Source organism: Xyrauchen texanus, chromosome 27 (genome assembly GCF_025860055.1).
Source record: "Xyrauchen texanus isolate HMW12.3.18 chromosome 27, RBS_HiC_50CHRs, whole genome shotgun sequence".
Taxonomy (NCBI): Eukaryota; Metazoa; Chordata; class Actinopteri; order Cypriniformes; family Catostomidae; genus Xyrauchen; species Xyrauchen texanus.
Genome location: NC_068302.1, coordinates 2,386,919 through 2,403,803, shown reverse-complemented (window position 1 = coordinate 2,403,803; position 16,885 = coordinate 2,386,919). Strand labels below are relative to the sequence as shown.

The window sequence follows — 16,885 nt, the reverse complement described above, 5'->3', positions numbered from 1 at the left end:
TAAAACAGCTGTATTTGGGAGGAATTCTATGTAATGTGACAATTTGATACCCATCAATCACATAGATTTTGTCAAGATTGAGAGCCTGCACTGTTCACAGATAAACACTGAATTTATTGGCTATGACACAGTCAACTTCATTCAACTCAGGTATCACTAAACATAACCTTTCCTCAACCAAAACACCAAATACGGTGTTCATAGAGCCAATCAAAAACAATACACATTTCAGCATCAGCATACGTTTGATGTAACAAAATGGCTTTTACTAAACCAACAGCACATCTGCTTCAGAAATCAACACAACCGTTTGTGGCTCACCAACAGCACATCTGCAAACACAATTGATCAGCACAGCACATCATTAACACAACCAAACAAGCCAAACAAACAACACTGTGCTCACGACAGCATCACCTTCACCTTTGTATATTCAAATAGCTTTTGCTAACCCACCTCGGCCGTTTGCTGGAAAACAACAAGCAGCCTGTGCTGGCACAGGTTTAGATAAAGCAGGACAGCCATTTCAAAGCATCAACACAGTGTTAAGCAAACTAGCACAGCCATTAGCACACCATTAATGTACTCTAAGCTGATCCTGGGATATGGATGAACAGTACAGAAGGAGCCAGCACAGCTTTTGATGTTAGCTAAACCACACAGCCGCGGTTGTGCACCAAAAAAATCTGTGCTTTAATTCATCAAGATGTTTAAATAGAAAAAAGGTGAAAAATAAATCCACTTGCCTTGATGTCAAATGAATCCACAGCACAGTCCTGTCCACCAATCAAACACACACAAGCACAGTACTCTCTGATCAAGCAGTAATCCTTTCTTTGTGCCAACGGTTAGCAGAGAAAAGTGTTCGATGTTTTGCTCAATCTGCAGAACAGCGCAAAAATGCAGAGACAGACGTGGAGATACAGACCGAATGAAAGCAGCAATGGAGCGAGAGAGCAAACGGAATGAAAGAGCAGCCGTGTGGCAGCTGAGCGCTGGCGGACAGTAGAGGATTTGAAGAATGAGGGAGTAGGGGAGGTGCAGAAGGACATCAGATGGGGGAGGGAGGATAGAAGGATAGGAGGAGGAGGGGGAGGGAGGCATGCTGAGAGGGATCAGGGATAACTTTGCTTAGCGGCTAGAGCAGCTGGGAGAACAGAACCAAAATTAAGAGAGAGAGAGAGAGAGAGTACGGACTGCCGTTTACGGTACGCCATAACAATGGCCATCTGTATGGGGGTTAACCTCTGGAGGAAGCAGCACCTGTTAGCTTGCTCCATGAGAACGGCTCTGACCAGCAGCAGTGCAGATGGGGGTGGGGAATGGAAGAATAATAGAGGCATCGCTCCCTCCAGCCACAGAGAAGAAACACAAAAAAGGAGGACAAAGGCATCCTGATGGTATAAACACTAAACACTAAACATTTTTGCTACACAAGACTCATGGGTGTTTGTGCTACATGCAAATCAATCGTGTCCATGCTGCATCAGTCAAACAAATCCCATCAAACTGCTTTTAAACTTTACCAAGACATGTAGACAGTGCACTTCTGCATTTTAGAGCATCATGGTCTCAAAACCAAGTGAGCTGCTAGTCTAAACGGCTTTTTTGGCATTATCTGCTGAAAAGACCAGCTTAAACAAGCAAAACTCCTCTAAAACATCAAACCAGGCCAGTTGACAACTGCCCCAAACCTCTAAAAAACATCAAACCAAACCAGCCTGACCAGCTGACAAGTGCCCAAAACTCCTCTAAAACCATCAAACTAGACCAACCTGACCAGCTAACAAGTACCCAAAAACCTTTCTAAAACCATCAAACTTGACCAGCTGACAAGTGCTCCAACCCCTTCTAAAACCACCAGAGGAGACCAGCCTGACAAATGCCCCAAACTCTTCAAAAAACATCAAACCAGACCAGACCAGCAAGCTGACAATGCCCACTAAAACCAGAAAACTTTAACCAGACCAGCCTGACCAGCTGACAAGTGATGCTGAAACCCCTCTTAAACCATCAAACCAGACCAGCTGACAACTGCCCAAACCTCTCAAAAACATCAAACCAGACCAGCCTAACCAGCTGACAAGTGCCCAAAACTCTTCAATAACCATCAGACCAGACCAGCCCAGCCAGCTGGCACATGCCCCAAAACCCACTAAATCCATAAAACTAGACCAGCTGACAAGTGCACCAAACCCCTATTAAAACATTATACTAGATCAGCCTGACCAGCTAACAATTGCCTAAAACATCTCTAAAACAATCAAACCAGATCAGTCTGACCAGCTGTCAGTTGCCCAAAACCTCTCTTAAACTAGCAAACCTGGCTAGCCTGAGCTGAGGTAGACCAGCAAACCACTTTGGGCTGGTTTAAGCTGTTTTTCTGCAATGATGGTCTAAAAACCTGGTACGCTGCTGACCTAGACAAAATTTCTAGACATATTGAAGGATGAATCTCTTTGGATTTACCACAATAACTTTACACACACAGAATGACACTTGTGTTTGTCTGCCACAGATGTATTGAATGTGCAGTGATGTGATGAATGTTAGCGGATCTCTGCCGCAAGCCCGTGGATGCATTGCAAGAGATGTGAAGAATGGGAGCTACTCTCTGGAGGCAATTTATTTGGACACTATCAGGTATGAAAAATGCATTATACCATTATACTTGCGATCGAGATAAATGAATTACATGTCAATAATAGTGAATCATTATGACTGCGCTCATACCAGCAGCGAACTTGTATGGGAGGTCACATGAATGGTGCACCAGACCACCTTTTCAAGTTGACTCTGTTTTGCAGTTGTGCACCTGAGTTTGAAAACAGCTTTCACACCATCCAAATGAACCGAACTTTGACGTCATTTAACCCAGGGGTGCACCAAAAGTACTAGTGTGAAAGCACCCTCAGGAATAATATGCACACACAAAATGTCCCAAAACTGCTATGTAAGTTAGGCACCTTAATATGTTTGGAGACACAGTCAGGAAGTTTGCATTTGAAGTCAGGCCACTGCATAAATGCCCCCCCGCCCCCTCCATCAATCTATTGTTCTTTATTCTTTACATATGCTAAACCACTGGACTCAATGACCCATCAGCGCTATGCACCAGCACCGTGAAGTGTGTGTTATTCCTCTGTGCAGTGATTCAGACATTGCTGCGTGCCTCCATCTTGTCCTCCATACTTATGCATCAAAAGCGAGAGCATCCATGCATGCTCTCCAGTTCACAAACCTGTGGCTCTTAAAGTACCAGTGCTCAGGAAATACTGGTGACATGCTTGAGTTTCTGCAAGGGTGCAAATGGCCTGCTGGAACTTCTTTAATATTTAAAGAGATGCAGGTCAGGCTACGGTCAGTTACTATCATGCAAATACAGTGAGATCAGTCAATAAATACAAATAAACAACCAGAACAATACAACAAACAGTTACTGATCTTGCAATTTATCCCTTAAGAACTAGTTCCTTTGCCAGATCCTGAATTCAAACCTCAGTTTATAATAAATATAAAAAACAAAAAACAAAACTAAGATTGGAATAACAATGCCATATTAGCAAGTAAAAAAGTCTATTGTGGAAAAAAGCTTACAAAAGTATTAAACTGAAATGTATCTTAATACTTAAAAGTAGGGATGTCCCGATACCACTTTTTCCACTTCCGATCCGATTCCGATATCGGAAATCTCAGGATTGGCCGATACCGATCCCGATCCGATACAGTGTTGTTTTTTTTACATAATCAGTTTATAATATCTTTACAGTATTGTGTGGAAATAATTGGGTGTACACTTTAATAGGCTATGTAAAGAAAAACAAACTGTTAACTACACATTATTTCAATATAAATGTATAGCTTAAGAAACACTTTATTATTAACTAGCATACTGGCACTCCCTGAGTTCTGATTACACGCACCTGCATATCATTCGTGGCTAATCAATGACTGCATAAATAAATACCCCGCTTTCGCACGTGCTCACACACACACACACACACTCTCTCTCTCTCTCTCTCTCTCTCTCTCTCTCTCTCTCTCTCTCTACACACACACACACACACACACACACACACACACACACACACACACACACACACTCACTTTCTCACTCTGTGCCTGTTCTCATCGATAGTATTTCTGAGACTCCAGAACTTTCTACTATGTCAATCATGTGTCTTCATTATTGCCTGCATGTATCATAAAATTGTTTTGAGTTATCTCTTTCATCATATCTATACACTGTCTGGATATTACTTGCTGTTTGCCACTCTGCTTAACTGAATTTACTCACAATATTTACATCACTGTTTCAAGCCTCTGCTCAATAAACCCTGCTACTGAGTTCATATCTCTGCCTCTCCGTGAGTCTCCCGTGACTAAACCCTCACCCTTTTTATTCACAGTTTAATTCGCTTCTTAATTAAATTCTGGTTAAATGCACCTCCAGTGCCTTTCTAAGTCCATATTATAAGTGAACCGAACTGCTGAGCATCTACATCTGAGATGTTCGTTTGTAGCGCACAAATATTGTGCACGGGCGAAGGCTATAAATAGCCGTGCGCGTGTGTGTAAAAGCACCATTCAGTACCGCGCTGAAGCTGCGCGTGCAAGAACATATATGTTTACTTATTAAAAACAGCCTATTGCAATTCACAGAGCTATCACGTGGCTTCAAGTGGCTTTGAATAAAATGCACTAGTCATATGAACCGCTTTAATGGTGTTTGAACAGTTCTTTTATGTCATTTTTTAAGCTTGACAGTAACGAACACGACTAACACAGAGTATCGGATTTGGGTCGGGCTCGTCGGACCGTTACCCGATCCGTCTAAAAACGTCAGTATCGATGCGATACCGATCTAGGTATCGGATCGGGACATCCATACTTAAAAGCATCTTAATATACCAACTGATACCTTACTTAGAATGAATTTATTTTTAATTTAGTTACTGAAATTATACTGCACTGACACCAAATCCGACTGTACAATAAATACGTTTCCTGTTGCAAAAGCAACATATTTGCCACATGCTCCTTTAAAGACAATCAGACTGAAGTAATAAGCTACAAGAGGCCTTGTGCTACAGTGATTACATTTTCATAAATGAATGTATTGATTTTCGATGGGATATTTAAGCAGCACGAGTAAGCAGTGAACTCTGTCTCTGCTCATGTAAATGCTGATCACATGACCATAGTGAAGTTAATTTCCAATATATCAGAGAATCATCATTCTCCTCAAACCCACGAGGGATTGGAGCAGTTCACCGGATTTACCATCACATGGCACCAGCGAAACCCATTCGGCAGTTCAGAACTGATCCACAGACATAAATATTTCATTAGAGGAGAAACAATTGTCAATCTTTCTGCCCTTTCTTGTGTGGAACACAAAAGGAGATGCTTTGCTCTTTTCCATACAATGAAAGTTAATGGAGACTGCATCTGTTGAGCTCCACAAATGATAAAAATATAGGCATCATAAGAGAAGTCAATACAACTTATGTGCTGTATTCCAAGTCTTCTGACATCAAATAATAACTTTCAAATCTTGCAGCTCTCAAATCTCATTGGCAGATTTTCAGTGAACAATGACTTCCTGTTCAGTCTGTTCCTTAAGCTATTGTTTGACTTCACAAGACTTGGAATATAGTCATTTGGACAACTTTATCATTTTTTAAAGGTCATTTTTGAACCTTGTCAGACGTGGTACCTAGGGATGCCATACAATATCGATATATCGATTATTGATTGGCACACTATTTTATCGATACATTTTTGAGGCATCAATATATTAACATCAGGCAACATTTAAATTAGAAGCCTAATTTGTGTGCTTTCAATTACCTGCCAGTTGCATTCCTTTCAGTGTAGTCTGACGTAATAGCTTTGGGAGACCACAAGGGTGCGACATACTGAAACCAGTCACGACATGGATGAGGCACAGATATCACACACACATTACAAGCTCATGGCAGTCCAAAGATACAAAGTTTTTTTTCTTCTTGATGGGTTTGCAGGTTAGTGTATGAAACTGGTAACTATGCAAACTGAACGAATAGAAATGGCGATGTTTATTTGGGGCTGTGCAATAAGGTGAAAAAAATGTAATCTCGATCTTGATTCACAATTCGATTTTTAAACTTTTAAATGTACTCAACTCAAAAGTAACTCTGACATGATTAAAATTATTTTTTAATTTGAATGCAAGGCAACCTGGTTAGAGAAATTAAAATTCATTTCATTATAGGCATGCAAGAAACACAGGCGCCACACAGGAAATTGTCAACATAAAGTAAATAAATAAACTACCGTAATTTCCGGACTATAAGCCGCAACTTTTTTCCCACGCCTTGAACCTCGCGGCTTATACAATGATGCGGCTAATATATGGATTTTTCCCGCTTTCAAATTTTATTAAAAAAAAATAATAAAAAAAAAAAACATTCTGTGACGTGCTCAGTTTTTTGGCGTGAAGCTTTCATTAGACCAATGAAATTGCCGAACGGGTTAAGGTCAAAACAACTTTTTTGTTTACAGTTTAGATTAAATCGAAGGCTCAAACTTCCCATCATTCTGATTAGGCCTACGGTAGTAATTTTGTCACCCTCACCATGGCAAAGACATGGAGAAACGCATATGATGCTGCTTTGAAGTTGAAGGAAAAGGAAATAGAGCTGCTGCACGGGAGCTTGGTCTTAATGAGTCGATGATAAGACGTTGGAAACAGCAGCGTGAGGAATTGACTCAGTGCAAAAAGACAACTAAATCTGAGGCTATACTCCGACACCGAAGGAGATGACTTCAGTGGTTTCAGTGCACAGGAGGAGGAAGATAGTGACCAATGACTTTCTTGGTAGGCTACTGTTTACTGCAAATGTTTTATTACAAGCCGTGTGCGGCAGCGGGGGCGTGGTCAAGCGCCCGTCCGGGAGAGAAAAGCTGTAAGGGCGCTTACAACTGCGCTAAATTATGTCTAACACCGGTGTGTAATTTCAAGTGCCCTGCTTCACGTGTCCTTCTTGGGAAAACTGTCACACGGGCACCAGTGTGACAGTTTTCAGCAGGGCACTTGACGTTCCAGGTAAGGCTTTTAATGGCCACAGCAAGTTTTACAATCAATTTTATAAAGTTTCTCAATTCTTCTATGCGCCAACACTAGACTGACGTGTGTCACTCTCTCAGCTCTGTGGCTGCTGCCTTTTTATGCCGCTCTCCCCATGCTTACAGAAATTAGACACCGGTGTTAGACATAATTTAGCTCAGGTGTAAGCGCCTTTACCGCTTTTCTCTCCGGACGGGCGCTTGACCACGCCCGCTGCCACACCGTGTTTCGTTAAAGCCTGAGTAAAGTTCATTTGTTTCAATGTACCGGTAGGCACCTGCGCTTATAGACAGGTGCGGCTTATTTATGTTCAAAATAATATTTTATTTAAAAATCAGTGGGTGCGGCTTATATTCAGGTGTGCTCAATAGTCCGGAAATTACGGTAATAAAAAAACTAATAAACCTAGATGTTGAGAAATAATAGTAGTATATAATAAGAAAACTGCAAAATACTTCTTAGCAAATGTAGGTATTCATTTTGATATAAAACTAGTATATCAAGAAAGATCAATATCACAAGGGATCGAATGTCCGTTTGAAGCATGAGAGTGATCTGCTCTGACTGCGTGAGAGGTTTAATGATATTGCCATATTCATCTACTATTTAACGATGAATATTATGTATAATAAAGCTATGGGGGAATATACATAATCCTTATCTCAAATGTCATGACTGATTTGATTTCAGCAGTAAATTATTATTTAACTGGATATGCATGCACTTCAATGAAATATGTATTATTGAAAATAATATTTAAAAGTAACAACAGACAATATCATTTTAGAAAAATACCATTTTAATTTATTTAATATTTTAAATGTATGTAATCAGTGACAGAGTGTAGGCAGCATTTGTATCAAACATAATTCTGTATTTTGAGTAAGCAGAATTATTAGCTAATATTTCCATTTGGTGCCACCATTGCCCTGCTCTGTTCTGATTTCACTCCCAGTACATCTCTGATAGATCATTTAGCACTTGTAAGAACGGTACTTTTAGTCAAATATGAAAGGAAATCAACGCTTTTTCATATGTCTTTAAAGAATTGTAAGTGCAGGATCGTGAACCGACCCAAATCGTGAAATGAGTGAATCATTAAACCGCTAATAATTAGTGATGTATCTGAATCATCATAGGAAAAGAAGGAGAGATGGATGTATGATTCTCTAATTTTTAGCTTATCCATATTTTTTATAACTAATGCTTTATTATGGGTGTTCAATCACACTGCACAATCATACTGGAAATATTAGTGCTGTCTTTTCTATCAGTCTCCATGTTGTTAACCTGTTAAGTTCATTTGGAGACACACACATGTGCAGCTGATCAGATTAGAGGCGGCATCAAGCCAAGTGCTATAAACGTTTGTTCACTTCCTCATTCAGCATTTGGTGAACTTTCAATGTATCTAGATTTAGCATTTGCTAATATTTTTAGGCAAAACCTTAATTCCTCATTTAAAAAATATATATAATGTTTTGGTCAAAACATACATTCGAATTGATAAAAAAAACAAAAACTCCCTTCCCTATTTTTATAACGCAATTTCCCTGTATGTAGCATTAATTAGGTCTTTCATTCAAACTGTCAAACCACACACACACACACAAAAAACATACTTGTAACTAAAAATACATATTGTATGCTCTATGAAAGATACTTTATACACAATATATTATCCACTGATGGCTAGAGTAAATAATCCTAAAAATGTCCTTTGATAATTATTTGGGTCAGATTAATTAAAATGTATGCGAGTTGAGCTGCGTGGCGCTGCACAATTTTAACATCAGTGTGTGCATATATACCTTCATAGAAGATAATTGTTTTGAATTTTAGAACACGCCATGTTGTCCGTCAGATGTGTCGTGTGCAGATTAACCCTTAAATTAACCCTGTCACTCACACTTTACCAAAGGTGAAAATCTTCTGATTATCAATATGTGAAAACGGCATCGATCCCATGCCTAGAGGTCACTACCAACTGTTGTTGAAAGGAAAAGAGATGCGTGCAGGTTCTCTTTTTGAGTTCCAAAGAAGAAAGAACGTCAAATGGGTTTGGAACGACAGTAAATTTGAGTATGGTGTATGGTCACTTACATGGCACAGCATAGTAGTACAGGTTATCTCTGATGGTCTCCTGCAGCTGGTGATCAGCTGTGCTCTTTTGAAAGCGCAGACTCAAGAAATATCTCAGATCTGTCCTCAGCCTGCCACCTAAACAAACACACACACAAATCAATTCTTCAATCAATGGCCCACATCAATTAGCATCAGATTATCCACTGACGTTTGTCTGTACACTGTTGACTAGATTAAAACTGTGCACTCATTCATCAGTTGATTAATAGAGTTGAGACACATTCGCAGTAGAAAATGTACAGTATGATAATAGTCTGATTAGAATCTGACCTTAAGGTCAAAATCAATAGCAATGTTTCCTTCAGTGTTTTTTTAATGTGCCTTTTTGGATATCGTATAAAATATTACATAAAAACACCTGGATGGAAACACCAATATGTGAATAAATCTCCAAAATGCACATAAAAACATTATACTCTCTTTGACATGGATACATTTTTTATTCGATAAGAAGAAATGTGCATAAACTATAATGGAAACACATTTACAGAATAAACTCCTACTGAATTTGTTAGGAATAAATGTTGCGGATCAAAAATGTCACATGACTGAAAAACTCGTTCATTCCTGGACTAACCAGCGGACCAATCATCACATATGAAATGTTGCTCTGGTCATCCTGAAATAACATTTTCTAGAAAATCCAAAGCCTACAAAGAGTTTGCAGAGCAAATAAGTCGAAAAACAAACTTGAACTGTAGGGAAGAGAAGGTTTATTGACACTTTTGAAAAATATCTTATAGAGCCGCACGGTATAGTCATAAGGATGGATGAACGCACATACTGTATATAGTGCTCCAAGAAGTATGGATGTGCTGTCACTCCCAAACATGAGACAAAGTTCTTTACAGTGTTTTGTCTGCTTGCTAAACCACCACTATTTTATTAATAAAACACTCACAGTGGCTACAATTTATCCTGAGGTGACATTTTCATCCTTTTGAACACCCTTGGAAGGAAACAAAGCTTTATTCACACATTGTTTTTGCGATAATATTTTAATATAAATAGCGAAGCTATTTTCTAAACTACATTTCTTAGTAGCGAGGTGGTAGCTTCGCTAATTTTAAATCAAGTAGCTTTTCAGTAGCAAAGCTATATTTTTGACTATTGAAAACTACACTGCTACACGTTCTCACATGCCAACATTCTCAAAGAATATTTCAAAATAAAAACGGAAAATAAAGATAGCGGAATCAATGGAAACCAAACCTGCAAATGTGTCATATCGTTCGCCAGTGATGAAGAAGGTTTTTATTAAGTTCAACACGTGCAGCTTGCAAATGAATTCTGCAGGTAAAGACATTTTACCACCAAAAGAATATCAAAACATTTATTAACCTACATGAAAACACATAAGAAGTTTTTGGACATGTACCATTACCTGGCGGCACCATGTTAATACAGTACATTTGTATATGAATATGGAAATCATACTGTAAAGGATCTACTCTTTGGGTTGCTGTTACCCTCCAGACCAGCAGGGGGGGGGGGCTTTCCTTTAGCCTTCCATGCCATGCTCCTTCCAGACCTGCAGATGGCACTTATACCTTGAGCTCTGTTCTCTCCACTCCTGCAGATGGCACCAACGCCCCTAACCCTGTTCAACTCTCTGCTCGTTAACCCTCATTCCCTTCACCTGTGTCTAGGCCTTTATAAGTCTGTTTGTTCCCTGCCTTTGTGTTCAGTCTTGAGCCTATGTACCCTGTGCCTCCAGTGACCAGTTCTCTAGCTAAGTGTTTTCCTAATTATACCCGTTTGACTATTGTGTCTATTTTTGTTTCTCTGTGTTGTGGAAGCTCGGCTTTCCTTGTTTATTTGTACTTTGCTTTATTTTTCAGTAAAGAGTTAGTTCAGTGGTAAAACACCTAACAATTGAGCACTGCAGACCATGGTATTATCATCTGATACTATCAGAAATTGCATTGTTATTGCCCAGATGTGCTTAAACACACAAGGAATTTGCCTTATCAAAAGCTTCTAGTACATTCAGAAATACAACTGTTAGACACAGTATTACAGGATAAGATGAACAGTAAGTATACTCTATGCAGGGTTGGGGAATACATGTAATGGGATTACGAATTTAAAATACAAAATAAATATTTAGGTTTTCAGAGAACGTATTTTTAACATGTGTATTTTGTCTTACTGTACTGACAGAGTTTTTACAGTCAAAACAAGTGAAAAAATCTACCAGTGCTGAAGAAGTAATCCAAAGAATTTACAATACATTACTGACCTTGAGCAATCTAATGGAATACATTACAAATGACATTTTACAGCATGTAATCTGTAGTGGAATACATTTTCAAAAGTAATCCTCCAAACCCTGACTGTATGTACGCAGATTTTTTTATACAAAACTTTGCAAATGAAATTGTTTAAATCGGTATGGATTTGTAGAGGTAGTAGTCTAAATCTGAAAAATAAAATGTAAAAATAGTGATTTTACATGTTGAAGATTTTTTATATTGCACCATACTTGTATACTGTATTGAAATAAACTGCAATACACTGTACCATGGCTTTGATTAAGTCTTTTAGATGCTTTTACTATGACAGTATGCGCCATACATTTGCAGATAAAAATATATACTAGCTTAAATGTAGCAAGCTACATTTGGCATGTAGCTTGTAGTGTAACTTGCTACTTTCTCTGAAGTGTAGCTTTTAGCTTATTCATTTTATTAACTGATAATGTTATAAAAGGTTTTTTGGCACCAAAACCGTAACAATTTAGTAATATATGATAAATTTTCCCGTTGTCTATGGCCCTCTGTCTGAAATGCTCGGTTTTGGCATAAGCGCCTGTTAAAACTTCAACATACACTCACCTAAAGGATTATTAGGAACACCATACTAATACTGTGTTTGACCCCCTTTCGCCTTCAGAACTGCCTTAATTCTACGTGGCATTGATTCAACAAGGTGCTGAAAGCATTCTTTAGAAATGTTTGCCCATATTGATAGGATAGCATCTTGCAGTTGATGGAGATTTGTGGGATGCACATCCAGGGCACGAAGCTCCCGTTCCACCACATCCCAAAGATGCTCTATTGGGTTGAGATCTGGTGAGTGTGGGGGCCATTTTAGTACAGTGAACTCATTGTCATGTTCAAGAAATCAATTTGAAATGATTCGAGCTTTGTGACATGGTGCATTATCCTGCTGGAAGTAGCCATCAGAGGATGGGTACATGGTGGCCATAAAGGGATGGACATGGTCAGAAACAATGCTCAGGTAGGCCGTGGCATTTAAACGATGCCCAATTGGCACTAAGGGGCCTAAAGTGTGCCAAGAAAACATCCCCCACACCATTACACCACCACCACCAGCCTGCACAGTGGTAACAAGGCATGATGGATCCATGTTCTCATTCTGTTTACGCCAAATTCTGACTCTACCATCTGAATGTCTCAACAGAAATCGAGACTCATCAGACCAGGCAACATTTTTCCAGTCTTCAACTGTCCAATTTTGGTGAGCTCTTGCAAATTGTAGCCTCTTTTTCCTATTTGTAGTGGAGATGAGTGGTACCCGGTGGGCTCTTCTGCTGTTGTAGCCCATCCGCCTCAAGGTTGTGCGTGTTGTGGCTTCACAAATGCTTTGCTGCATACCTCGGTTGTAACGAGTGGTTATTTCAGGCAAAGTTGCTCTTCTATCAGCTTGAATCAGTCGGCCCATTCTCCTCTGACCTCTAGCATCAACAAGGCATTTTCGCCCACAGGACTGCCGGATACTGGATGTTTTTCCCTTTTCACACCATTCTTTGTAAACCCTAGAAATGGTTGTGCGTGAAAATCCCAGTAACTGAGCAGATTGTGAAATACTCAAACCGGCCCGTCTGGCACCAACAACCATGCCATGCTCAAAATTGCTTAAATCATCTTTCTTTCCCATTCTGACATTCAGTTTGGAGTTCAGGAGATTGTCTTGACCAGGACCACACCCCAAAATGCATTGAAGCAACTGCCATGTGATTGGTTGATTAGATAATTGCATTAATGAGAAATTGAACAGGTGTTCCTAATAATCCTTTAGGTGAGTGTAAACAGCCACTGTTATGATTGGCTAACATAATGCAGCCCCTCAAATTCAGCAAACTCAATCTGAAGAGAATGAACAAGCCCCTTGTGACAGACCTCTGTCTTTCTTGGGAAGGAGGAAGAGGGAGCCGGGTGAACCATCCAACGTATGTCACTTTATTTTGCACAACACTTTTCAGTGTACATACATATATACACAAAGACTTTCTTTTCAGCAGTCTAGCTAAGACATGCTAGCAACTGCCTAGCAACACCCAAGTTACCATCCAGAACACCTTAGGAACCACATAGCAATGCCCTAGCAACCACCCAGAACACAACCTTTCAAACTTTCTGACTGGCTTTCTCAAGCCAACATAAAGTTTGTCAACAAACTTTTCAATATAGTTTACATGTTGTATTGTTCACTACAGCATCGCACAGATTTGGGAATGTAGCTTTCACAGAAGCCTGTCTGCAACCGTGTGCTTTTCTTAGATTGTTCCCTTTTAGTTATTCTGCATTAATGTTTTAGGTTATTTGCTTCCTACATGTTCCATTCCTTATGTTTTGGTGGAGTTTAATGTTGAAACAGTACTAATTAATATCCAGTGGGGCCAAAAGTCTGATTAAACTTAAATATCTGGGATTCAAATTCTACTTAAAGCCTGGATATAAACAAAGTTTTATATATAAAAAAAAAATTTCTGACAAGAAATATTTAAGATTCTGCACTATTTCTTGGTCACTAATCAAAAAAGCGTATTTATCACATTGCCTAAGGTGACTGTTTAAAAAAAATATATATATCTTAGATTATCTTAGAAGTCCTATGTAGGGAAGGCCAATATTGCCAAACTATTACTTTTTTTTTTGTGATTTCTGGGGATAATTACATTCATAACAAATGAATACTGTGATTGAGTGCTCTTTGAAATAGATCCAAAGTCATGAGTAAAAACCTTTAGCATTACTATTTTTATGTGAGGATGGATCCTCTGCAACATCAGTATTGGAAGTATCGCTACTTCATGATTGGTTCGCCCATCCCTAGTCCACTGCACTTTTAATACATAAGGTACGCTACATACTGCATTGGTGATAATTTGTTTAAGTATGAATTAAGCCAGTATTAGGACATTCCATAATGTCATAAAATTAGGTCTTCATGAATGTACCAGTTTTTGTGGCTTTTGGCACTTGTTTTTGTTTGACTGTTAACATGAAGTTGTCTCATGTTTGTTTTTAAGGCTGTGTGTGTGCGTGCGTGCGTGCGTGCGCGCGGGCTAATGACAGTCAGGTAGGTGCTGCATAGCAACCACTGGTGCAGAGAGTAGAGTCATGTCCCACTGGACCCTCAGAGACACAACAAGAGAGGAAAATCTGTGCTACAATCTTTGCACTGAAAATCAGAGCAGGGCTCCAGACTGTGACTAATATGGTCGCAAATGTGACCAAAAATATTAATTGTGACAATAATTTAAAATATAGTCCCCACTGGGGACAGTCGAGTTGTGTGCGTTCATATGCGGGATCGTCAGATCTCATCTTGTGTGTTATTAAATACATCTTTAGAGCACGCACCACCAATGTGTCTTGCACCCCTTTTCACCTGTTCTGTTATGATGAGCTCGCTGTGGCAGTGGGGATCGAACCAATAACCTTCTGCTTATCAGTTTAGTGCTTTAGCCCACTATGCCACCACCATATATTAGGGGTGTAAATCTTATATCAATTATCTTGGCCTGCGATCCGATATTTGCCGATACTTCAAAAGTCTGCCGCGATATGATTTCGATTTGATTAGATTCAGGGCCCTCCGATTGATATTCTGATATTATGTGCCTATTTTACACAATCAATTAAGATAATATTGCCTTCAAATGCAACCAAAATATAATTTGAATATTTTATTGAGCTCTCTGAAAAGTGCAAATTTAGTACCCACATTGGGACATCCACAACAAAATACCGTACTTCAGATGTTGAAAAACATTATATAGATAATAATATAAAAAATAACATCACACACTAGTGATCATCAATCGTTTGATTACAGCTTATTTTTCAGTTTAATCTAATTCAAAATACATACCCATGACTTCAAACTATCTGTGCTATCCGCGGTTTTCTTGGCTACAACTTCCACAAATAATGAAATATGTTACAGTTAACTGGGTTAATGTTATTAGGCTGTTGATGTGTTAAGTCTTATAACTGATGCTGGAGCTGAGCAGGTGTTTCTCTTTCCCTCGTTAGTGCTGTTAAGAATGTTGCCACTGTCAAGACGTTTCACATGATGGATAAACTGCTCCATAATACTTTAAAATAACAAGTTCTCATGTAAAATTCAAATGGGTCACATGTGCAACGTGTAACTGAAGGAAGCCCAAATTAATCGTGCATATGATCCACTCTGCATTTGTCACAAGAGCTCGTATTTTAAGGAGTGCCCAGATGAAGTGCTCGCACGGTTCCGGTCACTGGAGCTTGGGTTTTGCGGAAGCCCAGTTGACACGTGCGCACACTACACGGATAGCAGAGCGCAATTTGGCTTCACAGACCCTGCACACATCCTTGTCCCACATGAAAAATGTATTTAGCTCATAAAGTGAAAGTAATGTAATTATGTTGCTTCATTGCCTGACGGAAATGCGTACAGACGTGGCTGACATGAGAGTATTAAAATAAAGTTGCATCTTAAAAAATGTCTACATCGATATTTACACGTTGTATCGATAACATTGGATCATTGGTTATTGGATCGATGAATCATTACACCCCTTATATATGAGAGCCAGCTTTTGACACTTAATACAATTAAGGGACTCATACACAACTATTACACAAGGTGCAAAGATTCATGGCTGCTCAAGAAGACAACACACTACAATATGCATAATATACTTCATGTAAATATCTGCTTATGTAGAGTCTGAAGGCCTGTACTAAATACAAAAAATGTTTTATCTCTGTAGCCCTCCTGATCACGCTCGCTTACATCAAGAAGGTTGGGGACCTGCAAGCGTTCTCTGCCAGCGACACTTGCCTGGAATTCGGTCTGGCTGATGCTCACGTCATCCTAAGACCGCGACTGGGCTACGTGCCCATGGTTCCTACAACCCCCTTCAGGGACCAGGTCATGAACCTGCAAGTGCTGCCCCTGGAGGATGCAGACCCAGCCTCTTCATTGCTGTGTCCAGTACGTGCTTTGGTAATCTACATGGACCACACGCAGGGCTTTAGATGCTCTGAGAAGCACTTTGTCTGCTTTGGTGGACGGCAGAAATGGAACGCCGTCTCCAAACAGAGGTTAGCTCATTGGGTTGTTGACGCCATTTCCCTAGCCTATCACACACAGGCCGTGCCCCCCCTTGTGGGTTCGAGCACACTCTACGAGAAGTGTGGCATCCTCCTTAGCAGACATCTGCAGAGTGGCGGGCTGGGCAACACCCAACACATTTGCTAGGTTCTACTACATCAGGGTTGAGTCAGTCTCGTCCAGTGTTTTGTCAGATCTGAGCCAGTAGAACTCGGTAATACGGAACAGGCTGTCTGACTCCTCCCAGAACTCAACCAGGGCACACGACAATGCTGGGGA

General features: G+C 39.7%; 1 protein-coding gene across 5 annotated transcripts in view; it reads right to left on the bottom strand.

The window, feature by feature from the left end:
- LOC127620704 (membrane-associated guanylate kinase, WW and PDZ domain-containing protein 1-like) overlaps positions 1 to 16,885 on the bottom strand; it is a 137,082-nt gene that overhangs the window by 102,026 nt on the left and 18,171 nt on the right. For all 5 annotated transcript variants that reach the window (XM_052093893.1, XM_052093895.1, XM_052093894.1 and 2 more), the window contains exon 2: positions 9,215 to 9,331. In XM_052093893.1, the coding sequence (XP_051949853.1) occupies positions 9,215 to 9,331 (117 nt within the window). The remainder of the gene's footprint in view (positions 1 to 9,214; positions 9,332 to 16,885) is intronic.